Source organism: Cyclopterus lumpus, chromosome 15 (genome assembly GCF_009769545.1).
Source record: "Cyclopterus lumpus isolate fCycLum1 chromosome 15, fCycLum1.pri, whole genome shotgun sequence".
NCBI lineage: Eukaryota > Metazoa > Chordata > Actinopteri > Perciformes > Cyclopteridae > Cyclopterus > Cyclopterus lumpus.
In genome coordinates this window covers 16645638-16672875 of record NC_046980.1, presented here as the reverse complement: position 1 = coordinate 16672875, position 27238 = coordinate 16645638, and the positions used below count along the sequence as shown (strand labels likewise).

At 46.6% G+C, this 27238-nt stretch overlaps 1 protein-coding gene across 2 annotated transcripts; it reads right to left on the bottom strand.

Moving 5' to 3' along the window:
• Positions 1–496: 496 nt before the first annotated feature.
• LOC117743889 (protein jagged-1b-like) lies at positions 497–25563 on the bottom strand. 2 transcript variants are annotated; one of them, XM_034551827.1, is made up of 26 exons: positions 25237–25563; positions 24670–24975; positions 18777–18828; positions 16108–16365; positions 15599–15659; positions 13441–13571; positions 13227–13346; positions 11392–11505; positions 11185–11298; positions 10979–11092; positions 10536–10582; positions 9893–10066; positions 9373–9523; positions 8373–8537; positions 8169–8282; positions 7907–8020; positions 7644–7757; positions 7096–7212; positions 6402–6429; positions 5921–6006; positions 5209–5322; positions 4998–5107; positions 4109–4348; positions 3353–3484; positions 2941–3082; positions 497–2376 (listed from the first exon to the last, which is right to left on the bottom strand). In XM_034551827.1, the coding sequence occupies exons 1-26, from the start codon at positions 25291–25293 to the stop codon at positions 1901–1903; spliced, it is 3651 nt and encodes a 1216-aa protein (XP_034407718.1). In that variant the 5' UTR covers positions 25294–25563; the 3' UTR covers positions 497–1900. The 2 variants fall into 2 exon arrangements, with proteins under 2 accessions (XP_034407718.1, XP_034407719.1); XM_034551828.1 differs by lacking the exon at positions 11392–11505.
• Between the last annotated feature and the right edge of the window lie 1675 nt (positions 25564–27238).

The following is a 27238-nucleotide window of genomic DNA, read 5'->3' as shown; positions in this document are numbered from 1 at the left end:
ACCTGAGATGAGTCACTCACAGGAGCCAATTCGGTTCTTATCAAGATAAAGACAACACGGGGGATTCGTGACACTGACCCTACTGTTTTAAGTCCTTATAAGGTTTTACGGTCGAGGGGTTGATAATCTCTCACTTTGGATTTAATCCTTTTAAAAAACATTATGCGGAGAAGTGCATCTTAAAAATCAGTTCAACTCCTCGCCGTTGGCCTCTCAGGCCTGCTATTTGGAAAGGTTTTAGTTAAGGGCGATACTCAAAAACAAGGGCAACATTGTCCGAGGATCATGAGGAGAAGTATTTTTGTCTCTTAATACGAGGATGGCTCGCTACAGCGCAATTAGCTGTAAACACATTTGGACAGAGATGTTGCTCGGGTCTGTGATGTCTCTCCAGCAGCAGTTCCCACGCCAGCGGCATGAGAAACCTCGGACATGTTTGGCTCGATGCGTCACAGACAGACTCTTCACTCGCTCTCCAGAACAAAGACAACTTTAATTCTCTTTTCATACAAAATATTTAATAAATATGACTTTCAAAAATATATTGCCAGGTCAACACATAATTCTCAAGTTCATAACACAAAGTCAAAAATAGAACAAAAATGTTGCCATGATCTCAAAGGGTTGACAAATGAGATAAAACATGTTTGTCTTTAAGAGCCTCATTAAAAAAAAAAAAGTTTTTAAAAGGAAACTAATTAGCACGGAAACAAAGCAGACTCTCGCAGAGCAAATTATTTGATCGGATTCTACAGTGTCCCCATTGCCCCACTACGGTTCAAGTCCTCCCCGTCTAGCTTGTGATTTTACGCTGACTAAAGCAGATGGGGATTCTGGCGTGTCATATTGTTGCGACTTGCCTTGCAAGTTGGTGGATTTTGACAGCCTTGGAAATATGCTAATGAGTTAAACTGAAGCCACTGAAGGTTTTTTGTTCCCTTAAGTATTTATCCATTAGTGGCAAGCAATATGTCTGCCACCATGTCCGTTCCATGCAGCAGCCGTGACCTTTTGTTCTCCTAACCTCACTTGCCTTTAGTCAAGGTCCTGGCAACAACTAATGAAATGTCAAAATGTGTGGAAAAACTAAAAAAGGGGGTTTCAGGCCAAAAGTGGCCATCCTTTGTGTCTTTTTTTTTGTATTCTTAGAAATGTGGCTTCTACAGAATGCGTTGAAAAATTAAGTCATTGAAAGAAATGGTAGGCTTCCACAGCTATCAAAACCTTCAAACTAGACAGAACATATAAATAAAAAGGAATGATATCTTAAGGCTCTTGATTATTAAGTTAATAAATCAAATATACACAATGATTAATACAAAAATTTACATATCTACATGTTCTAAATCAACATAAATTCTTCATATTGGCAGCAACCGCTGACATTGAACCCTGCCCCCCCAAAAAATAAAAATAAATAATAAAGTTGATCTTTTTTTCTCATTTGACAGTTGCTGAAGTCTAAAAGCTGAAAAGGCACTTTCTCCAAACAGAACTAGAAAGAATTCAAACACATACTAAAAATAATTAGCTCTAGCTTTGAACACGTCGGGTAGTTTTAGTCATTGTACAACAATTACACCAGGAGCCCTTTCCATGTGTCCACTCAATAAAAAACAAAATAAAAAGAGAAATGAAATGCAGAGGCGGACACTTTTGCAACTAGTTCTACAGTGAAATGTATACCAGTGCCTTGTGTTTCCAGCCAACCAAAGCAACTGTCACTGCCAGTGTAAGCCAGCTTGTCAAAACTTAAATTAACACGGGGAATATCTGAAAATACTGTGGGGTCACGACTGACACAACAGTTTGCTAACTACACATGCCAAAGCTCCCCTGTTGCACCCACCACCGGGGCGTGAAGGCATAAGGCTTGGTTGCACAGCAACACAGCTGTCTGCTATACAATGTAGTCCATCCTGTTTATGCTGTTTGCTGTCTCCAAGTCTCTGTTGTCCTGTTTATTAGTCCAATTAGGGTGTTTGGATGTGGAGTTGGGATTGGAGACGGGCGTCTTCTCGTCCCTCTCCACCAGTGTGTATGCTGGCTGCTTGGCAAAGCGGCCCTTCTGTAAGTGCCTCTCCTTGTCGTCCTCATCCCCCTCTGGATGATTTGTCCTTATTTTGGCAATGATGGAGTTCTTGTTTTCGTAGTCCTTGATGGCCACCGTGAGGCCCACGTGCTTCTCTATAGGGTTTTTGATCTGGTTGAGCTGCTCCCGCACGTTGTTGGTTGTGTTGTCTTCGGAGCTGGTGGCCGACGGCCCATTGTGGTTGCTCTGTTTCCGCCGGCGGCGCATGCACCACAGGAAGATGGAGACCAGCGCGAGGACCCACAGGACGATGAAGACGGAGCTGAGGAGGGGCACTAGGTAGTCTGACGGAACAATAGGAGACATGCATAGATATGAGACGCAATGAATATAAAAAGAAGTGACAATAAGTAACTCCCAGCCAAACAATACTCATAAAAGGCACTATTATATCACTATGTCAAGCTTGCTAAATGATTTGCACGCCTTTGCCAGCGCAACCTGATCTCCGAACCCTGGACAAGGGAGGAGGCTGCTCCTATTTGGCCGTGGCGGCAGCGTGTGATGAATGGTGGACACATTACTCGGGAGTCCACCCACTCGCAGTACGAGCCAATCTAAAGCCAGGTAGCCAAGCAGCTCTGCTTTTTCCATCCTGACGCGAGTCTTTTTAAGCTCCATTACAACCGAATGATGCCGGAGTTATATTTTTCACACACACACACACACACACACACACACACACACAAACACAAACACGTCTTTCTTTGCTGCTCCACATTGCCATCATGTTCAGGGCATGCCTCGGACTAATCTGATCTTCTCAAAAAAGGCAGAATCCTCCCACCCACCCCGAAGTGTCTGGGAAACTTCACAGGCAACAATCACAGCTTGAAAGCGGTTCATACCAGTTTTGCTGGCGCTTGGCACGCGCACTTCCACGATGGCGGCGATGATGGTGTTGTTCCCGTTGCGTTTGCTAACCAGGTCGATTATCCGGTCTGTGATCTCTTTAATGGGGCTCCGGTCCAAACAATGATCCTCCGTAGACTAGAAGTGCCAAGAAGAAAGTGAATTTAGAAATCTGTTGATTTCGGTTTAAGTTCTCCATCTCGTCTGCCATTAATCGCGTTTACTTGCTGTCTCCTGACAACACCAAGCAACAACAAGCCTAAATCCACCACATATCCCATTAGAGTATGTCTTAATGCCGATACAAGTGCATGCTGCAGGCCATAAATCAACAGGGATTTGTTTTTAGTATGCATGAATAGAGGCAGACAAACATATGGCAGACCGGGAGTGGGAGGAGGTACTTACGATGCAGACGTGGATTTCGTTGCTGGCTGAGAATGAGGGGTCACAGGTTATGGACACAGAATGCTCCGAGGAGAAATTCTTCACTACGTACAAGCGCCTCAGCTGCTTACACACATCCTCCACAGTCAAGCTCTGGAATACGAAAAGAAGAAATTAAGCAAATGTTAATGCACATGGAAAAAAAGACGGCAATCAAGAAGAAAAGGGAAGAGCGAGGCCTGCATTTTGGCAGGAGGCTCAACGTGGTTGGGATCCACCTCATTTAGATTAAAGACCACAGGCTCATACGCTTGTCACAATCGTCTGTCATGCTTGTTAAGCAACTGGCGAGTGATGATCCTATGTGATGACAGAGTCGCCAGTGGTCCTGTTTAGCTCAAATCCATATGATCCTGAAATTAATCTTGCAGTGCGGTCGGATTAAGAGGGGATTGGCAGGAAGTTGTGAATGCCGGGTTCTCAGGAACACAAAACTTGGATGCAGACAACAAAAAACAGGCAGAGAGAAAATTAAAGAAATATCTACAAATGTATTTCCCTCCTTGAACACATTTCAATACATGACTGAATTGTTCAGAGTTCTTAAGACTAGAAACCCCTTTGCCCAGGAGGGATGGTTGAGCACTTCTGAAAACCTGATCCTTCAGTTTGCCGCCCCCCCATTCATTTAAGAGTGGTGGCGGGGGGAGCGGCATGAAAAACGACCCCAAAACCCTTTAACTCAATCTCTCCCTCCCTGGTGCCTAGGTAACTCACTTGAGGCATGGTCTCCTTGTTGAAGGTGAAGGTGATGTTGGCGCAGCTGTTGTCCTGGTAACTGGAGCTGGGGTGGCATTTGGTGGGACGCGGGGGAGGGTTGGAGCGCCAGCACTCTCCGAGGCCTAGGCAAGGCTTCACAAAGCAGTGGCCCTCCCTGATGGGGATGCAGCTCTGTCCTGAAGGACACCCACCCCGACCTTTAGCACCCAGGTGGCATGACGTAGGGCCACACCACATCTGGAGAGGAAAAACATGACAAGGCAAACAACGTCAAATAACGTCAGAAATACTAAGATTAGAGCTGAAGCATGTCTCTTAGTTCAATACTTTGAACGCCAGAGATTCAAAACCAGACTGTAAACACATGTAATCTGTAATCATGGCACCAGTTTTCCCAGTCAAGGACAATAGAGAGACTCTTTCCATTGTCATCCATATAAAAACCTGAGTTCCTGTCAGCAAAAGCCCAGTAAAACCCATTTATCATCGAGTTCCTGTATCAGACCATGTTTAACATGGTAGCCAGTGCCTTACAGCTCCAAGATCATTTTCACCCCACGATGTGTGTTCTTCCTGAGGGGAGACGTATCAGTGAGGGGCCATTATTCATCTGGTGGGTAGACGGGCATGATAATGATAGCAATACTTCAGGCCTCGGTTTATCACCCAATCGTCACCCAGCGTGACATTTGCCGATTCTGAGCAGTCACCTGACACGTATTTACCACAGTGCTATTGTGTTTCTCTTCAAAACAAATTGCATCATCTTGCGATAGAATTTGACACTCCCGAGCTCCCTCCCTGTCACAGGGTTATCCGCCCGACCTGAGATCTCTGAAGAACTTGAAGGTTGGACATTTAGTGGACAGTGTGTGTTTAGACAAACCTTTGTGCACACAACTTTCCCATTCAAGCAATGGCAAGTGTTGCAGTCGTCCTCCCATTTGAGTCCATCGGGGGTGACGTGTCCATTGACAGTGCAAGGTTTCCGCGTCACTGCGTTAAAGACAACCACAGTATTATAAATATATATTGGAGAAGGTGTGCTTGTAATGTGGATGTGTCCCTCATCATCATAATCTTGTGAAGACTTCTACCTTCTTGACAGTGAGGTCCAGTCCGGTCTGGTGGACACAAACAGCGATATCCGTTGATCTCGTCCACACAGGAAGAGCCAAATGCACACGGAGAGGACTGGCACTCATTAATATCTGCCACAGAGGAGGAGAGCGAGAGGTAAGGCATGACTCTTTTTAGAATAGAGAGCACAGCAAGACGGCACACAAATATTGGGTTCAGCAATCTAAGTCCGAGGCTAAATTCACTGGAGGTCATGCGTCAGTTGAACAGTACATACACATAAGTTAATTTAATTAAAAAAACAAGCAAACATGCTTTAAAATCAGTCCTGGATGTTTTTTTTGTTGTTGCCCCATGCAGCTTTATTAAAAGGCAGGATCATTAGCAGGTATGCAGGAGCTAAAGGCTGGACTTAGCAGAACAAAGGGTTTGCAATGGGAAAGAATGTGGCCATCTGAAAGCCTTTAAGAGGGAAAACAATCTGTGTAATCAGTGTCAGAGAGCATTGTTGATTAGCCGTTGGCCTGCTAAGCCGGTTTTCCCGGGGGACAGCAGCCGGGCCCGGTGGAGTGACACCGAAACGGCTCGGCCTGGCCCGCAGCCCAATGCATAATTGGCTGGCTAGACCCTCCATTTGGAGCGACTGCGATGGTCCCGCGAACCGGACCTGCTCTTTCTGACCGCTCAAACGGGGATCAGGGAGGAGTAGGAGGCAGGGTTAATACTCACTGATCCGACAGTCTGGACCTGCGAAGCCTGCGGCGCACTCGCAGCGGTACCAGTTATCCCCGTCCACGCAGGTTCCGCTGTTGTAGCTGCAAAAGAAAAAAAAGAACGCGAGACGTCAGTTTGTCCATCGGGATACCCCCAGGCTTGTTTATCCTCTTTTTAAATCCACTTATTTTGGGCTGGAAATTTCTCAGTCAACTATAATAACTTTTTGAAGGCCATTAAAACAATCAGACTTGTTGTCTTCATTTGACACGTGTGCATACGTTTGGGAGTGAGCTCCACTGGTATGTGGTTAAATAATATAAGTAGTTGGAGAGAGTTTACAAAAGAGAGTTAAGCTGACTGCATCCCAGGACTGACAGGAAAGGGTGTGCGTCTGGTTCTCAGCATTGACGCGGCGAGAACGCCTGCAGGTGAGAATCTACGACATTTATTTACATCCGTATAAATCACCAGGAAATGTTTGGCTTTCACTTACCACGGGTGGGGACTGCAGTCGTTGGTATCTGAGAGAGAGAAGAAATAAATAGAGAAAGGCAGGGAAAAGAAAGACAAAGTAGTGGGTGTGTTATTGTTGTTGTTGTTTTTGCTTGTCAATGTGAGACAGAGCAGGTCTAAGCTTGTTTGTGCAAAGGCGTGTTGGGCAAGTCGGGCCTGACTACTCTCCGCCCGATTGTTCTGCCTTTATTAGCAAACAAGCGAGTCGACTCTTTCCCCCGTAACCACCACCGCCACCGACAACACCTCCACGCCCAGATTCCCATCGCGGCTGTTTCTCCCTCCCTTACAAAAAAAGGTTGGGGGAATTTATGTTTTGGAGTGCATGCATACAAGGGCAGGGATCGCAGAGAAATGGAGGAGGGCTGTAGAACAAGCAGACATGTCACTGTTTGGACAGGAATGCAACAGCGAGAGGGCAAAGACGGGTGTGTGTTGGACGAGGAGGGGGAGAAACATCTGTCTCCACTTTCCTGAGCCCCTCCCCTTTCTCCTCGCATGGCCAGCAGCAGCCAGGGAGAGGGGAATAAGATTTTTTTTTTTTTTTTTTTTTTTTTTTAAAAAGGAGGTACAGATGGGATGAGTCAGACTTAATTAGATGCAGGACTTCCCCTCTGCACTAGATAGCAGGAGGTTTGTCATCATTTAATAGCCTTTATCCAAGGAGCACTTACTCTGGGTGCATGTGGGACCCTCCCAGCCTTCCTTGCAGACACAGGTAAACGACTCCCCCGTCACCACACAGGTACCTCCATTCTCACACGGGTTTGGAAGACAGCTTGAGTTTTTGGCTGAGAGGGAGAGAAGAAGGAAAGAAAAGTGTAGTTCTGTCAGTTTTCCCCCCCAATTATAAAAGAAGATTATCAGTCAAATCATTGCGCCTGAAGCTCAAAAGGAAACTGGTGGTGGTTTGGCTTTTTTCAAGTTTCCGTTTTCTCTGAGGGAATCTGCATTCTATGACTTTGAAGTGTATTGTCAGTGCAATCAGGCGTTTTAAGCGGATATCTGTCAGCAATCATGGGAGAGGGAGAAATGGGCAAGAAGGGAGATGGGAGGAGACCGAGCGTTGGCAGACTGAAGGGATAAAAACAGTTTGTGCACCTCCCATGATCTGCCAGATCTCATTAATATCTGAGACGGAGCACTCCCACAAAGTAATCCTGTGTGTGTGTGTGTGTGTGCCTGTGAAAATGAATTTGAAAAACAAACCGCCATGACTCACCTATATTACACGTGGTACCCTCCCACCCTGAGGAACACTTGCACTGGAACGTGTCGCCCTCGTCGTGGCAGGTGCCTCCGTTGTTACATGTGGCTTCATCGCACTGACTTTCGCCTGGAGGGAGCATTAAAAATCTGAACTCAACACACACACACTGCATAGACGATTAGGTAATTATATACAGCCATAAGCACATACCATGAGCCTGCACAGACAGACTACACGGGTGTGGAAAAAACAAAAAAAACAAGAAGGTTTCTTACGGGAGTGGCACGTCTTTCCCTTCCAGCCATTCTTGCATTCGCAAAAGAAATCAGTCACCAGGTCTCGACATGTTCCTCCATTATGACATGGGTTGGTGCTGCAGTCATCAATGTCTGGTGGAGACATGGGATGGTTGTGTGATTTATGGGCGGCATGTCAAACACATCGTCACACTTTTCTTATGTGGAAACATGCGTTGCTCTGTCCCGTGAGGGAGGTGTGGGTGTGGTTTGAGGTCACGTGACGGGCAGTCCTACTCACTGATCTCGCAGTGGTCGCCCTCCCAACCGTCACCGCAGATGCACTGGTACACGTTGACTTTGTCGATGCAGGTGCCTCCATTGTGGCATGGGTTACTCTCACAGTCGTTGATGTCTGTTTTTTTTAGAAAAATGTGAGATTGAGAGCGTTTTTGCAGTCTTGTATTCTATATCTTGTCCGTGTGTATTAGCAGTCTGATCTTACTCTCGTGGCAGTAGGTGCCTCTGAAGCCTTCCTGGCACTCGCAGCTGAACTGGCCTCCAGCCTGGCTCCGGCAGCGGCCGTGAGGTCCACACACATTCGACGAAATGTAGCGCTCTCCTCCTGGCGTGCTGTTGGATGCCACTGCAACAGTGCAGCTGTCAATCACTGCGTAGAGAGAAAACCGTCAGACGGTGAAACAATTGACAAACCTTGTTTGAATTAAAATAAACCATGAAATGCGATTTGTGTCTCCCAAATGAAAAGGAGGAATGGAATTTTGTTTATCGCTGTTCAATGAGCACAACGTTCTGCTAGTCTCTACAGGTGAAAATGCCAAAAAGTTGATTAAAAAAAAAATATCCCATGAGAGAAAAAAAAAAAATAGGAGAAACAGCATTAAGCTGTTATGCTTTCATAAGCAATTCAGAGAGATCTTTTTCACTCTGTGCTGAAATCCCTTTCTTTCCCCCTGTCTGATCAGGTTAGGGGAGCGGGGTGAAGTTTCTCCACTGTAATCACTTCATTCTTGCCAAGAGCATAGAGAATCTCACCGTCTGGTATCTGACTCCGTGGTTGGTCCGCTCACTTAATTACACACACACAGAAAAATGTGCACATTTGTTGAGAGGTAGCCCACCAAGTCATTACAGAGAACACACACAGTGCTATCAGCCTTTTGCCAGATTTTCAGGGAACTCAGAGGAGGGGAGAATCATTGGAAAAGCTTTGCTGAGGAGATTGAGGGGAGGGGGCGCATTCATCAAGGGAGCTACACACCAAAAAAATAAAATATGCTCACCCTTGGCCAAGAAACTTCAGCTCACTAAACTAAAATATAGGTATCGCCCTCATGGGAAAAATGTGGGCAAAGTCTTGGTGAAGACCCGGCCTTATTCAGCATTTTACTACAGCACGCCACGCAGATCACCTTACAAACGCGTTCTGGAAAAAGGCGAGAGAGAAAAAGAAAACGTGTGGTTGTTGCAGGCAGTCGACGTACCTTTGCACGTGGTGATGCGACAGTGGTCTTTGAGGTGGGAGCAGTTTTTGCCTTCGTAGTCCTCCGAGCAAGCGCAGAAGTAGTCTGTGGCCAGGTTGAAGCAGGGCGCTCCATTCTGACACGGGTTTGGGGAGCAGTAATCGATATCCAGCTAGGGCAGAAACGTATTGAAGAGAGAGAGAGAGAGTTAAGAACCTGATAGCCGACATGATTTCTGCAACATTCAGCAGAGAAAAACACGCAGCATCCTCCCTACAGGCTGTGCCAGGAAACAACACACGCACAGACGGCTCCTAGGCAGAGACCTAGGAGCCGTCCTCCGACTCGGGGCTCCAGAACTGAGGAATGCATCCCGCTGGAGCCAGGAGCAGCTTCAACAAAGCACTCCCTTTCAAAAAAAGAAAGGAGGACTGTGGAACAACAGCCATTTAAGAGGGTGGGGCAGGAAAACTTTACAACAAACCCAAAGATACAGCAGTGCTAGCAGAAAGGGAGCCAGTGGTGGCGAGTAGTGTCTCACCTGGCAGAGATGTCCTGAAAAGCCGGCCAGGCACAGGCACTGGAAGCCGTTCACCTCGTCCTGGCAGCGCCCGTCGTTCAGGCAAGGCGCACTCGCACACTCGTCGATGTCCCTCTCGCAGTTCTCGCCGGCAAAGCCAGGGGGGCACATGCACCGATAGCCATTGACCAAGTCCTGAGAGAGAAAGGAACCGGGGTTAAACCGCACGCAGTCACAGATTTGATTAACTGCGTTGACAGGGTGGAGTCCAAAGAAGAACTGTCTAACCAGAGAACCAAATAAAGGGGGAGGGGCCGCGCCAACTTTGGAGGGACACCATCACAGCGCCGCAATTATTTCGACACATTTTCCTGGCACGGGCTCAACACAATAACGTTTATGGTAATTCAATCTAGTGTGGTCAAGGAACTTGTGTGACCCCTCCCTTAGAAGCCCCTCTGAACCCACTCCCCTCAGATTTGATTTCAGAGAGAAATTCCACAACACTGTTGTTTTGGAGAGAACAGTTTACAGCAGCTATTTTATACAACCACTGTCAATGTCCCTGGCTTCAACAAGAAGACACAATAAAAGAAACAAACAAGCTGGCAAACAGAGCAGCCATGCCGGATAAAGCGAGATGGGTTTTTGACCCAACACGTACCTTGCAAGTTCCCCCATTCTGGCACTGGTCCTTGCAGTCGTTTAAATCTGCACGGGAAAACAAATAGGAGGATTAATTCTGAACAGCTTGACTGAATAGTCTTTAAAAACAAGCCTGTGCTTTATGTTTCCCATGCTAGAGGCCTTTAAAAACATTGTCGTGGATAGAGCGTTGGATAATGGTGGCTACAGATATCAGTGCAGTACAGAGTATTGAGCAATCACGTGTGCTGCCAAGAGAAACTAGTCCTGGGTTTGTCCCCATAGTCACACAAAGGACTAGTAATGATATGGCAGATTTATTTGCACGGCCGCACTTGTCCAACTGTTTGCTTTACGCATTCATATCACAGCTTGTAATACAGCCTGTACTGAGTGAACAGAAATATAATAAAGGGAGCAGGTGTCCCGCTCCGCAGCTGCAGTCGACAGCCTTCAACTCACTGATGTCGCAGTTCTGCCCCGTCCAACCGGCGAAACACTCGCAGAAGTATCCACCAATCAGGTTGCGGCACGAGTTGGCATTGACGCAAGGCTTGCTTTCGCATTCGTTGGCATCTGGACGGGGAGAGAAGGGGGTTAGTCACATTTGCGTGTGCGGTTGACAGGTGTCACATGTCGGAAAGGGGAAAAGAGGCCGAGTGGCTCACCAATCAGACACGTCTTCCCCGTCCACTGTGAAGGACAGTGACATTTGAAACCGTTCACCAGATCCTGGCAGGTTCCTCCGTGATTGCAGGGGTTCGGGGAGCAGTCGTCAACATCTAAGCAGAGGAAGTCAATTCTGGTTATTCAACACGATCTTCTTCATGGGGGGAGGGGGCACCGACATGTGTGCAGGTCAAGTGCAGTCTTACTGATGGTGCAGGAGGGGCCGCTCCAGCCCGGCGCACACTGACATTCGTAGCCTTGACTGGTTTCTGAACAGCTCCCTCCGTTGGAGCACGGATTGGACAGACAGGCATGTTCGGCTAGAGAGAGAAACAATGTTTTTGCAAACAGGTCACATTGAGTGAGTCACTGTGTAAAGAGGGAAAAGATCCACTCTTCGATACTCGTTGTCAATTTACGACAAATATTTAGTGATTTTGATCCTTTATGGCTGATAATCTCATTTTAAGATTGAGCGTTTCTGATCATTTCGCTGACGTGAGAATGTTTTACTGTCACACCATGTGGTCTGCATTTGCCTTATTATTCACAAGAAAAACAAATCAGATGCAAAAATGCATTGCAGCTTCTGACTCCCATTCCTAGAAAACCACACCCCTCTGCCCTCTGTCAGCGGCTCAAACCCAGTTGTTTGGCCCTCCTCCTCCTCTTCCTCTTCCTCTTCCTCCTCCTCCTCCTCCTCCTCCTCCTCCTCCTCCTCCTCCTCCTCCTCCTCCTCCTCCTCCTCCTCCTCCTCCTCCTCCTCCTCCTCCTTCTCCTCCTCCTTCTCGCCCCAAAAGCCCGCTCAAAATCCCCCTCATCTCACTCTCATTACCCGCCTGGCAGACCGCACCACCAGGAAATAATCTTTCATGCTAAGTTGACTTGACCAATGCACCGTGACTTCCCTCCGACTCCCCGCCAATCTTCTTCCGAGAGGCGGCACAAGATGAGAGACTAGCGGGAGGGCGAGCGAGAAGTGGGAGGCGGCCTCTGCCCGGGATTTCTCCTTTCTGGTCGAGCTAAGGATGAGTGGGTCTCAAATGAATCAAAAATTAATGATTCACTCTGGGAATAACTAGGTGGTTGGAGGCGATCAGTATGCCGTGGGGAGAGGATGCAGCGCTGCACCCTGGGGACTCTGTGTTACAATAGTATCCCCTGGTCTGAAGACCTCCTGTTACGAAGGGCACGGTTTCCTGACATCTCTGCAGTTAAGCTGTCAGCACCCCGCAAGGCTCAGATTTAATGAGGAAAAAACCATCATCTCCATGGTAAGTGTTTGCAGCAGCTGAACCTTAGCACCACACCCATCTGTCTCGAGTGCGTGAGGAGCGGAGGGATGACCAGCCCCTGAAGATCAAACCGGTGGATTACCTGACTTGGGGGCCACTCACGCTGGAGTGGAAACAAGATTATTGTAGAGTTACCACCTCCTCTGATTACAAACTCTCAGCACCTCTGACCTTTTGTCTGTAAGCTCAGGAAGCCCAGAACCTACCCACTTATTTTAACTCACGAGCATGAGTTTGAGACCCCATGAGATTACATCGTGTATGTTGGTGTTAGGTTCCACATAAAAAATATACAAATACAAAAAGGGAAGTTCTGGTAATTTTGAGGCCTATATTTTGTTTGCCAACATTTTTTCAAAAGCATGACTTACTTAAGCAAACAAAATGTAAGAAGCCTTAAAAGGGGCAGTCAGGCACAAAGAATGGTGGAAGCAGCAGAGGACAGGATATTCAGATTTTTAGTCCCTCTTATGTGTCAAAGAGATTTCTCATAATGCACCTGGTCGCATCTTTTATTCGAGCCCTATGGCAATTGTTTTTGTTTATATTAATTTGAATTAAATGAACTTAAAAGATATTTTCTCAGACTTTAGAAAGCTGGTTACAGGGACATTTAACTATTTTCACAAGCTGACATGCTGTACCTGTAAAACCAGTGGGATGCCTTTAAAATTGGCTTGCAATAACGTGAAAAAAAAAAGAATGGACAGCAGAAATGCATCTTGCAGAAAAGCACAGACACTCACCTCTCTCACAGTTGGATCCGGAGTAGCCCTCAGCGCAGGTACACTGGTACTTGTCAGGTCCGGTGTTGATGCATGTGCCTGAATTCAGGCACGGCTGGTGAGTTCCACAGTAGTTCAGATCTGCGAAACGGAACAGTTTTGCACAGCATTTAGTTTGTTTTGGTCACAACAGCTCCTGCAATGACTGCAACTGAAATAAGAGATAAGAATTAACCTTTATCGCAAAGATGGCCGCCCCAGTTGGTGTCGCACAGGCACTGCCAGGGCTCCACACAGGTGCCATGTACACAGCCAGGGTGGGGGATGCACTTGTCACAGTACTGGCCCTGCCAGCCATACAGACACCTGAAAGACACAGAGAGAGCCATGCTCGTCAGCCTCCGAAGACGAAGACGAACACACACACACCTTGATCTTCTGTTTATTCCAAATTCCTTTCACAGGCAATAATCAGAATTTAATTAACGAGACATTAGCAGCATGGAGCTGCACAAATGACACAAACAAAGAGCCATTATTCTTGCCCTCAAACAACTGGGCTGCATCTTAAAAAAAGAAACAAATAAATCTTAAGTGGCGGGGTGTTTATGCAACAGCTTTTGAACAATACTCGGGGACAGGGAAAGTATTTAGCATTCTACCAAACAGGGGAAAAAAGGAAGAAAACACTAAATTACAGCTCCAACTGGGCCTAGAGCAGCCAGACGCTCCCTTTAACAACACTGTGCCTGTGGCTTGGCAGTCCCTCTCATGGAGGAGTGTTACACTGCTGCTCATCCTGGTTCCCATGAGTCAGGAGTCAGGCTTGTGCCCCCAGGGCCCCGAGGAGGGGAGTGTCAGCTGGCTGACCGCTGAGACGTCCAGGTCAACAATTACGCTGATAACGCGGACCTTTTCTCTCTGGGCTCCATAATTAAAACGGGCCATCCAGCCCGACTGATAAAGTCCACTCTTTAAAGAGTGGCGAGGTGGCGATACAGTGGCCGCTGTGGAGCCCACGACAGGAAACTGTGTCCCTCTTGGGGGCTGATTAGCCCGGAGAAACGGATGGACTGTAAAAATAAACGCGGCGGTTAAGTAAACCTCGGCCTGTGATTAAAAGGGGCTATTCTTAAAAGTGTGCTAATCCTCTCCATGAGAAGCGGAGCAGGATTCCCCCAGCAGGATCCCGAATCATTGTACAGTTACAACACACCCAAATTACTGGGGAATGTGACATAACGCATAAAGATTTTAACCCTGGACATGGAAACAGACCTCTTTTCAGAATCTGTGTGTTGTGGCTCTGCAGCCAACGCTTTTCCCCCAAAAGAATTTCCCCTACTAATCTTGGTCCACGGTTGCGCCGTGGACATTAGAAACAATGGAAGCTGCAGGTATCACTTAAAACTCCAGACTGAAAGAAAATCCCATGGCAGCGTCATTAGCGGTGGCACGGACGACATCAAGTTAGTAACAAGGAGGCTGCCCTCGCCTGCAGTCTGCGTTGCTATGCACGGCTGTTGATTAACACTCTGCACCAGCCCAACGATGGGAACCTGCTCGCTCACCACAACAGTAGTAGAGCTTGCTTGGAGAGTTTGTTGGCAGAGAGTATATAAACAGAGTTAAACCCACAGCGTTACATATGGCCACACCTGTGTAGGGACTACAGAAATTGAAGCTCTTGTTCTGCCAGTGGCTACACAAGCACTCAAAGTCAAGAGCTTGTGAAAAACAACAACGCCGCGGCAGAAAAGGCGCAAACCTGATCGTCCCTGCGCTTGACTTATGGCCAAATCAGACAACTGAGAAAGCAACTAATGCCTGAGCAGCGGGAAGAGTGGGGCAGTGCAGGGCCTCCTCCAGGATGGAGGAGGAGATACAACGGTTACTGCACACAATGGCCCAGCTCTGATATCCATCTGTGCCTGGCTTTTCCTCTGGCTGTGTGCATAAACAGCGTTAGGAAGCCATTAGCTACACAAACAATACACTTTAAGGTTCATCCGAACGTTACATGCGATTAGGCTGATAACGCCTGCCTCATTAGAGGGGAAACACATTTCCAACATGGAACCTTGGCACTGGCGCCTCTCCCTTTTCTCAGACTGGCAGCTCCAGTCCAAAGCTCCACAAGAGATTTACAAGCAGCTCAGCCGGCATCTCTACTAAAGCCCTGGTCCTGATGTCTGATACTGCCTCTTGGCCAAAGAAACAAGCACATACAGGGAACGAGCCACGCCATGACAGAACTGGTGCTTGGAAGCAAGCCCTGCTATCGGAATGAGCCACACCACAGGCCTCTGGCACCACACGGCACTTGTTTGACATTTTACATTGGAAGAATTTAATAGCATCAACAGACTAATAAATCATGCGGACACACTTACTTGCATCCACCTGGCTCCTTACATGATCCATGTTCAGTGCTGCAGCCTTGTCGACATATAGCTGGAGGAGGAAGAATAATTATAAAATCTTTATTTTAGCACATTTAAATTATAGCAATAACAGGATATAATGACTTCCCTCTAGGACATTTCAGCCTGTGAGAACGAAGGCTGCTGTCGACAAACAACCACGCTCGGCCTGCCATGTAAACATTTAATAGGAAATCGACTACTGCCACTTTTCTGGGAACACAAGTCTTATTCCTGGTCATGTAGGCAATGAAAAGCTTTATCTGAATGGAAAAGAAAAAGAAGAATGCTGCTAGGAGTTCAGAAACAAAGCCTTTCATTCAATTCAAAAAACACAGCAGACAGTGTATCAGCATGAATCACCGATTACAGTCTGGCTGCTAGTTTTAGAAGACTCATTTGTGATAAACACTAGTACGTCTCGAGCTGCTGCCTTGATCAGCGTTACCATTTTGAAGTGATGTCACACGGGGGCTTACCTGTGTTGCAGTCAGGTCCGGACCAACCATCCAGACAGGTCTTGTTCCCATTGTAGTCGCATGTGTAATGCCCGAAGAACTCATCCCTGGGCCGACAGAACTTGTTGCAGCCAAAGCCGTAATAGTGCTCGTCACAGCTGACCCGGATCTGGTACTCAAACTGGGCCACGGGGCCGTTGTGAGTCAGCTTCTGCCACTGCGGGCTGGGGTTGATCATGCCAGAATGAGAGGCTTTCTCTATCAACCTCCCATCTGTGCCTGAAACAAATTGTTGACATGATCGTCACAAAATGCATGTTTTCCCCTCAACTATGTCGGGGTTCATTGAACATTTTAGAGAGAGTAGTGGAGCGCAGCGTTGTCCGTGCGATGTTCTCTGTGATCATACAGTGGGAAACCAAAAATGCCCCAGAAATTTGGAAACAAATTGCAGAAGATCTCAGAGAGAGGAGATTATATGTAATTAAAGTAACGAGGGGAAGAAAAGAAGTAATGCAGGAAGAAAAAAAAGAAGGAAAAGGCTGCCTGTAATGAGCACTCTTAACTGCTTTTCTTTTCTCACACTTACTCTCCAATTCTCACTGGTTGGTTTCTAATTCTCAGGTTTACAGCTTGAGGATATTACCGGTCTCAGATGCTGCATTTGCTCAGGCGAGGACAGAACCGCAGCCACCATCAATTACTGCGGGAGGACACCGATGCCACAGGCACAGCTGGGAAGCCTGCCAATGTGCCATCAGCACTTTTTCAAAAACATTCATTCTTGTCCTCACAGCAGTCAAAAAGGATCTTGAATCAACTGTTTTTCTATTCTGCAGATGGAGAGCAAAGGCGCAGCCTCGGTTGTGATTGTGCAACACTAAAGGTGACCTAAAACACACAGACCTAGACCCAGAAACTTATTTTCATGTCAAACATGAAGAGGTCACGGCTCTGTCAAATGGGCAAGGACTGACCTGGGAGCCAAGGGCTCTAATGAGCTTCACACACAGAGCAAACATGCTGAGCCCAGTCTCCAGACACGACACCGCACACAGACATGCATACATACGTACGTACACATGCCCTGTGTATTAGCCCCACTCATTCACTCATGCACATGAAGCACTCGCTACTCGACATCTGACTCTTCCACCTGGGAGAGTCAGATGTTTACTGCAGTTATTTACTGCACTCACATGAGTTGAGGTGGCTGACCGCTGGGTGGATCGCTCCCCTGTGCAGTATGATGCAATGCAGTGAGGCGGCGAGGACGACCTGCTGTCATTTATTTACTGTGGTGTGCTGTGGTGTGTATATGGGGGTCGGCCATACTGAAATCACAGTGCCCGGTAACATTTCGCAGTGGCCTGGAATCCAGAGCTCAGCTGTGTGGCATTTCTCTACCAACTGCTGACCTGCAGTGTCAGGAGTAGCACATCCTTACTACCTGCTGCCTGGCTCAGAGCTGAACATAAATCAAAGCCATTTCACAAAGCTGAGCGAGGTCCTGCTCAAGCATCACATTGAGAAAATCTACATTTTCAAACACAGGATAGATCCTGGATAGAGAGAAATAGATAGATATATATACACACACACACAAATGCAAAGAAAAGTGGTCTGGAAAAGGAATAAAATGTGCACTACAAATCTAACTTTTAATTGTGATTAGGAACCCGGTGGCATCCAAACACCAGTCAGGATAGTCACAACTGTGAAGCTATCCGAGCAGAGAGCTATCCTGGTGGAGCTCAGAGGGGCTTAACCAGCATTGACTGTGTACATTCAGGGGGCTTTTCACACCAATGCCCTAATAGCTCTCTGGGGAGCGGCAAATACAGCAGAAAAGACTGAAACCTTGTTGACCTCAAACAGACCTGCATAAACAAGCATGGGATAGGGCCCTCCCTCAGCTGGAATCACCACGCTGTCGCCAATCCGACCGCCAACCAGAAGGAATCCCAGCATAGTTGACGAAAGAAACCAAACCCAGCAACCCACATGTTAACAACACGTTCTTCCCACGTTCATGGGAGGAACACCCACAGACAGCAAGCAGTACATAAAAATAAAATAAAAAAGGCCTTCCGCTCCGAGCTCAGTCGGCAGCCCACCTGTGCCAGAGGTAACTGTAACCTGCGGGACAGCTCAGAGACCTCCGCACCCCCCACCCCAGCATTGTGACTGCAGGCTAGTTGCAGTGCCAGGCCGGGCGGCCCGGATGAACTCTGGGTTTCACGCTTCAGTGACGGTGAGACAGACCCCGACCCGGGCTGGCAGCACCTGCCATCAGTCATCGGCTAAATGAAAACATTTTGATAGGGGAGCAGCATGGTACCCCTCCCCTCCCACTCTTCCTTCACTCTACCTTCACTCTGTCGGCACTCCCCTCCCTTCCGTCTACCCTGTCCCCACTTTTTCTCCTTCCCCCTCGCTTCCCTGTCCTGCTCTCCCGCCTTACAGGCACCTGTCAACACAATGTCTGAACACCGACACACACACACACCCAGTGGACCATGTGGAAGTGGGCAGGGGGTTCAGGAAGAATAAACTTCCTTTTCTGACCTTCAACACAACTCCTCCCAGACGTTGCCTTGAGGGAGAGTGAGAGAGAGGGGGGCAGGGGGAGACATAGAAAAGAGAGAGGAAGGCAAGATGGAGATGCCAGACGAGGACAAAATACTCACCACTGGTTTCGTTGTTTGAGTCCAAGGCTTCCACTATCAAAGTGTAGGACCTCTGAGGAAGACAAGAAGAGACACACGCAGTGTTAGCCAAGAGCAGGATCATCAAGCAATAACTGTATCATAAAACAAAACCATAAACATGACCATTCAATGATGTTGTGATAAATATTTCATGAAACTTATTATTGTGCAGAGAACCACAGAATAGTTAACAGCCTCTACGAAATGGAACCAAATACCCACACGATACCCAGTTAACATAAATCACATTATGCGTTTGATACTTTGATAGTATATAAAGTCACTTTCCGCCCTATAAGTCAGATAGTCATGAAGGTGTGGTTTTAACTAGACAAAGGGATGAGCAACATGTTCCTTTATAAACATATTGTTTAATAAGGCAAAAGGAACAATAAATGTGGGTTTCCCACAACCTCACCAGCCAATGAATTCTCGTCTCCCTCATTAAGAAACAGCGGGCCCAAGGACAGAAGCTTTTAACTTGTAACAATGGTCCTGTTGATCTGATTAAGAGAGGATAAGCTTGCGGTGGTGCAGCGGTCTCTGCATCTCAACGATTAGTGGCAGTGGTCTGGTCTAGCTGGACACCCACCCAGCAGGAGGGTGACTGATGCAGCAAAAACAAGCCAGATAACACAGCGCTGCGCTGGACTAATGACTGGAAGAATGTTTTAATGCGGTGCTGAGAAAAGTCAAGAGAAAGTTTTCAATGTACATGGGATTTTCGATGTTATGCACTTTTTTTTTTAAACTTAGTGCCATGTGCTATGAGTGGTAAATGATCCAAACAAAAGGGCTTGTGGATGCCTTATAGGCAAAGTCAAGACAGAGAAAAATAAAAGAGACCAAAAACAAAACCGGCTCTTTGGGCAGAAAGGCTGAGAGAGACGGAATGAGCGCTCCACTCTGGAGGGCCTGTCTTGATTTCAGCACTCCCGAAAACGCTTTGTCCGATTCAAGGTCGGTAGCGCTCACACCAATATCAGCTTACACGTCCACGCTGCCCTGTGCCATAGTCATGAGGGAGTGGACAATGGGTTTGCAGGCACGCATGACAGAGCCGGGGAGAAAGTATGCGACTGAGAGGAAATGGAATTCACTTGCGGGGCTCAAGCGTCCACCAGAAAACACCTACTTGCTACAGTCGCACACACGCTTGCCCCAAGCAGCGCGGTGTGGAGGCATTTCAGAGATTCTGCATTGCTACTGTGGCCCTCTCTCGGCTGCGATGACTTCATGGTAAACAAGCCTTACTCGAAGGGAAACCCCTGTTCCTACTGAAAGAGGAGGAGGTATGACTCACTCCCGGCCCGTTTCCCATGGCTGTGCCTTTTTGTCAGACATTCAACTTTCCAGGAGACATTCATCTCATCCCGTGCCAGTGTTGCACTGGAATCAGGCCAGCTATTATTTGAGATACAGCGGCCATCAGCAAAGCCGTCTTTACAGTACATCATCAGTGGACACAGAGCTCTAATGAGTCAGTGGTAATGTGACTCCTACTCACCTACTGCTCCAACCCAACCTACAGCTAGTTATATTAACACCAAGGACAAGATACCTCATGTATCACACAAGCGTGAATCATTTTTCCTCTGTCTTGAATGCATCATTGCCGGATCTGCACACCCACCTGCATGTCTTCACATCATTTGGAAAAAACATGTGGAAGTTGGGGCAAATCTATTTGAGCCACCCAAAATAGATCCCATGTATACGACACAGAAAAGCGGGCGTTGGTGGTGAGCTCATCCTAAAAACGGGAACTGAAATGCAACATCTCCGAACACACGCACAATTGTGATATTAGTCATTGTTGCGACATTGAAATTGATGCAGTGACTTAAATGAGGATTAGGAGAAGCTGAATAGAATTGGTGTTCGACTACCGTTAAGTCCCCTCAGTGACCTCTCAAACACACGGCACATTTTTTTTACGTACAGTTACGCAACAAACTTCCCACCGTGTCCACGACTGATGGGGAAACACTTTCTCACTTTGTGTTAGATTGTTGTCTAGAAAAGAGGCTGAAAGTTAAATGCGTTACTAGAAAGGCAGGTCAGCCACAACATAACACACCCAGATCTTCTACAATTTGGACTTGCCTCAACATGGAAGCTCTTGCAGCATTATCATAATCATCATCATCACCACAGACTGATCATTAAATTAGTACAACATAAACGTAGGCCCACACACTAAAATACAAAACATAAAAACATAGTAGCCTTAGATAATGGTTACCATTCATCTACTGTTCACATCAAGTCACCTACATCCACCAGTTTTGTTTCGACATTAATATCATCGTGGCTGGATCTAACAAGTAGCCTCTGCATTATTGGGATGTTTAGTTCCAGACCAAATAACTGATTCCAGAAAGTGAGATACTGCCCGGCTCCTCATTCAATAACACGCCATAACTCTGGCGGTTATCAGCTTGGAACCGTCTGCCACTGCCAGGTTCACTTTTCCCAGGCTCCCAGCTGACTCACAACTTCTCTTTGAACTACAGAGCACACGCACAAGTGCAATAAGTGTGGCCATATGTCTTCTTATCTTTCATGGCCAAGCAGACACTGTCCGACAGACAAGTAACATACCCGATAAAGATCATTCCAGTTCCAATCACAGCGACTTGCCAAAGAACACTACTGAAACCTGTCAGTAGGGGAATTACACACACACACACACACACACACACACACACACACACACACACACCCCCTGCCCTCAACTGAATAAAATAGAGCCATCTGATGTACCATTACAAGGTAATCCAACTAAATAAAAAGTGAGGCTATGGCTTACAAAATAACAGGCAAATGCCAAAAGGTCTAAATGTGGGCAAGGCATGAGAGATTAGACTGGTCTGGGCCTACACTTACTCAGCACACAGTAAATGTAAACAGTTCAGTCAAAAGGGATGTTGATCTTCTGTATCAGTTTCCCTGAGTCAATCACTTCAATGGTATCAAACTGAGATCTAACCAATGATTGGGACTGCTATGTAGCACACCCCTGTTTGCCATAAAACCCGGGGTTAGTCATAAAAAGACAACTCTCATAATTACCATCAAAGCCACTGGCTCCACTGATGCACTGGGAGGTAGGGAAGGAATGCATTGCTTGGCAAGAGATTCTCATCTCTACAAGAGCTGGAAAAAGACTTTACAATCAACAGCTTATTAAATAACCTGTAGGGGTACGTCAGCCCGAGGTAACGACAGAACCCCACACCGACGAAAGAATCTCACCATTTGCCAACTAAAACTACAAACATGGCTGGATCACAAAACATGAACCCCAAAGTCATGTCAAGCGTTTTTATCGAAACATGCAGTCAGCAACTTAAATTGTCTACGCCTGTGTCACGACTTCCATAAAGCCTGCAACAACTGGGGGGGGAGAAAGCATACATTTATTTTCCCTTGTTCACTTGAGTAATTTGCACTTAACTGCCACATCAGAGAACACTATATAAAACAAACATGTCATTAGCACCACAGCTGCCGACAGCGCTTACCCTCAAGGCTGAGCAGAGTTTACGCCGCGACTCACCTGATCCCAGTTCTCAGACCGCTCCGACTCGTCAACAACTCGCGCACAGCGATGCCTATACCTACGCGCCTCAGGTCTGAGAGAACACGCCACCGTTGGTTTTAGTTGAAGATGTAGGACGATTGCGCCATTAAAAAAAACGGTCAATCTGATTTGGGCAGAACTAGGGGTGCCGGATCAACTGGAGCTCGAGATGCAGGACAAGAGATTACTCAAGAATGAAAAATTGTTGTTAAGGGAGCAGATAAACTCTCATTAAGTGCAATCTGACCTCTAAAGGATTCAAACAATCCAATAAAGAAAGGTCTTCTCTTTCTTTGTATAGCTGCAACATTGGGGCAAATATGCTGAGGTAGCCACAGAGGCAAGGTCACCGTTTGCCCGAGAGGCAACTTCACCACTGCTGAGTCTACTACAACTGCTTCCTGTTGCTTGCCCCGCGCTGGCATTACAGCTGCATTGCCTCTATTATGCTCCGTAATCCTCACTGTAGTCACTGAGGGCACACCATTGTCCCGATTTGATACACTGTGAGGGCCCTCACTTCTCTGTGGAATAAAAGCACGGAGCAGACATTGGTGACTCCATAAAGGGCTCTGAAATCGACAATGTGCTCATGTAAAGATGTTCAGGTGACGGCATTCGGATGGATGGATGCCTGGTTGTTGCCCTACCTGATCAGAGCACATGTGTGGAGCCTCATTAAGTGCAGCAGTTACTGTGGGTGGCAAGGTTAAAGCGATGAAATGCCTGGGGTCCAACCGAGCGTGACTTAAACAAAGCCCTTGGCCTGGACAAGAGGCCAACTTCATACAGCTCACAAGAGAGGATGAAGGGGGGGTAATAAAAAAAAAAAGCTTCATGAACTCAGAGTACCCAACAACCCAGATGCACCACACCGCCATCTGTCCACAACAGCCAATCAACTGATGAAAAGGACAAAGAGTGATATCATACCTAACCTGACAATTGTTAATGTGCACTGAAGTGAAGGATGAGAGAATCTAACGAGAGGCTCCGTTCTTTATCAAAGCTCAAAACTCCTGTTTTCGACATTAGAGTTGAGCCAACTGTATTCATCTTGAAGTGTCTTAACACGCACATCGTCATTTTCTACAAATTTCTCTGGAGATATATCTCCCCAAGCATTTCCTATGAATCTCCTGCCCTTTATGACAGGGACATCCTCTGCATGTAGGCCAGCCCTTTTAGTACACATTTCATCAATATGTCAGGAAAGAAATTAGTCAAGCAAGCAGAGTCCTCAAACTTGAAATGGCACATGGTCAACAAGTGCTGTTCCCAAGTAGGAACGATTATCCACCAGAAAATATTTTAAAAATATTAAAAACTAATCTGTCTCGGAGCGTTCATGCCAAGTTAGTGCTGCCATGGCGTGAACATAAACAGAAACCTTTGTCTTTAAAAAAAAAAAATAGGTGTGAGGCGCCAGCATCTAAATGGAGAGAAAATAAAAAAATTCTGACCATATCAAATTGCATGCTACCCTGCTGAGAACATTGCTTTTACTGGCTATCAGATCATAGGAAACACACACACACACACACCTACATGATCGCCCCCCACAGGTAACGCACATGTTCTTTCACTTATTATGTAGTTTGAGACCATCGCGGCCTGAAATTAGAAGAACCTCGATCAAGATTGATGTAAAAATAGGCCGTGATGTAATTGGACACACACACACGGACTCGAGTTACTGAAGTGTGCAACATGAGCGGTTGCCAGGGAGGCAAAATAGGAGGAAAGCACCCACCTTTATATTTGTTGAATCAAGCCCGACGAGGGGGGAATTATTTATGAGGAGCATCGTCAAAAGTAGTTTCCGACAGATTTATGGCGGAGGGAATGAACTAAAATGAATCTCTCTCTTGAAATATGTTATTGTTATTCTTAATGATGGATGACTAGTAGTATACATTTGACTTTAGGTCATAATGTACCCTCTCCATTCTGAAAACATATTGATCCAACGTGCCACGCCGCTTTTAAACCCTAAATACTATTTAGATAGGATGGACAGGTCCTCGGCCCGGTGGAGAAAAATACCTGCACCTGGTTAATTGGCGCAAATAATGTGTGTGTGTGTGTGTGTGTGGGGGGGGGGGTGTTCACTGAGAGCTAACCAAAAGATCCACTTTTCGTGGAGTGGGAATGACTGACGGACAGTAATTGCACATAACTGCCCTGCAAACAAACACTCTTTTTTTTCTCTCACAGAAGACGAGAAAGAGAAGCGCGTCGGCTAACAGAAGGTTTTTCTTTTCTTTAAAAGGGTCTCCAACTCACCGGCCAGGCAAAACTGAAGGCCAAAACTATCCTGGATTTGTCATTCCTGACAGAGCTCTTGAAAGAAAATGTATTCCCTCCGAGGACGGGCGTAGATCCCATTCCGAAGCTGCAGGGCCCCGCAGCAGAAACCCTCGACTGGTATTCCTTCAGGCAAACTTTGAAAAACGTATCGCACTCGTCCCGTGTGCACTTCCTATCCGCGGCGCTCCGTGCGCCGTCACAACACAGGCCGTTCAGCAGCTCTCCGTTCACATTGTGCATCGAGACGATTTGCAACTCGAATTGTCCCGATCCCTCTGACACCTGTTGAGGACAGAAGGGTGAATGCGATGGGAAGCTTTGACCTCGTTATTTATAACAACAAAAACAACAACAACAACACACACAAAAGCTGGAACACTAAACCCGCTGCTCACCACACATGGTTTTGCTCTTGGCAGCGGGCTAACTGGACGCACTTGTGCGTGCGGCATGGTTACATGTAATGTTAGCATAGCCGTGCGCATAAAAGGCGACGTGCAACGTGCATCCTAACAGCTCCTCTGAATAAAGTAATCCACATACCTTCGCCAGAAAGCAGAGTAAAAAGGCAGCAACGACTGAGCCCCGTCTCAGAATCATGCCTCCGGACTGCTGTTGCCACTCGTTTGGTTACTGGTCGTCTGGCCGACACACGGCACCAGAGCTCTCCTCTGGTTTAAACATGCACGAGTGAGGGGGAAAACAGCACTTTGCTCAGCGGAGCGCAAGTTCCCGAGTCAGAGACGACCTCTCTCTAGTCTGTCCCTCAAACTCTTCCTCGGTGTCCGACCGTCTCCCCGCCGTGTGTTGAAGAAAGTGTACAGAGTGACATGCGGCAGCCGAGCCCACTGCTGACTGAGTGACTGAGTGCTGGCTGGAGCCGGAGCTGGATACACAAGTTTAACCAGGAGGGAGTCTCCATATTCATGAGCAGGGCGCAGTGGGCCCGCCCCCCTCTCGCGCTGTGAGGATGGTCGCGCACTCAAAAATGGACCGTATAGGAACTCTTTGGCAGTGATGTGGTGGAAAGTCAAAACCACAAACAAGTCACATTGATAATAATAATAATAATAATAATAATAATAAGTCACCACAACCACAAACCTCACACATAAGTGGATTAGATTTTCAGAAAAGCTATCAAGGACATTATCTAGATCCTGCAGGAGTTGCGTGCTGTACTGCCCACAATGTGTGTATGTTTTACCTCATAAAGATTTATGTCAGCTTAAAAGATGGGTAGAACGAGTTTAACTGGTTTTACTCCCATCCCATCTACTTGTGTGTTATTAGGCAACATGGTCAATCATGAGGACTGCAAAATCAAAATGAGCGTGCCAGTGTCTGAGTCAAGGGCATTTGGTTAAATGCATGGTATGTCAGACATCTTTCCTCATGTAATGCAAGCCTTGGATAAAGAACACCATATTCCAAAGCAGAAAAATGCTCAATATCCGCACATCTTCTGCATTTCAAATACAAATTACTAACATTTTAGGAATATGAACAAACTCTGAATGTGAATGTGACCAACATGCTGCTATCAGGAGTGCACACAACAGTGCCCCAGAGTGGCAGACCTGCAGGTTTTATGCCTGCCTGAGGAATGCCACACACTTTAAATGACTTGCAATCTAAGGCCTTTTTAAATAATGCCAGGATGGATATTAGTATGAATGAAACCCTTGCTGACCAGATTCATAGCTTAAACTTAAACTGAGAGAAATAGGCTGACAGGCTGTTGAAAGATATTGTTTCCCGGGTATCCTTTTGGTGTCAAAGGGCAATTACGGCCGGGGTGTACCTATGCAATAAGGTAATCTGTGAACTGGATCAGTGGGTGCACACACACACACACACACACACATTCATATGAGAGGATGGGAACCCCCTCTGCCCCTGTGGTTAGTGATTTGTGTGGACCAATTACACAGGTCATGCAATGGGTCACAATCAACGAACACAGTTGGGAACTATGGCATTGCAGAGAGAGAACCGTATCAATCAGTAACTATGTAATGTTTCACTATCTCACTTTATAGCTGTTTATGAGGGTGTCCCACATCTCTCCTGCATGCGTTTGGACCTGATAAGCAGAAAGGTATGGGCTTTTTTCTATACATTTTTATTCAAACCCGTAAAAGTAACCAAGGTCTCGTTCATTGTTTTCACCGAAGTAGCAAAGCACGCAGCTTATCTTATCATTAGTTTAGATACCTCAGTTTCACAAAGATGTGTACGGTAGCTTCTGCAGGAATAGACCCCAAATGTCCTGAAGTATACTTGTGTTGAAATACCTTGTTTTGTAGTAGTAGTAGTAGTAGTAGTAGCAGTAGTAGGTGTAAAATGTATCTATTTAAAAAAGGGAAGCCCACGTGTTATTTCCACCATCTTAAATCACTGCTGTCAATATTCAAATGTTACGTTTCCTGTGGTTCAACTTCAAGATGAAAGGTATAGCTTCCTCCCCGCCTGGCTCAGTTGCTGAACTGATAGACATCTCAGGTTACAGGCCTTATTGAAATGCTCTCTCGGGGTAATTAGG

Excerpts from the sequence above, each read along its gene's own strand:
- LOC117743889 (XM_034551827.1), bottom strand. The coding sequence starts at position 25,293 with ATGATTCTGAGACGGGGCTCAGTCGTTGCTGCCTTTTTACTCTGCTTT. Across the intron at positions 5,108-5,208 it reads TGGACCTCACTGTCAAGAAG|TGACGCGGAAACCTTGCACT; the intron begins GTAGAAGTCTTC and ends TCTTTAACGCAG. Across the intron at positions 3,083-3,352 it reads ACGAAATCCACGTCTGCATC|TCTACGGAGGATCATTGTTT; the intron begins GTAAGTACCTCC and ends TGGCACTTCTAG.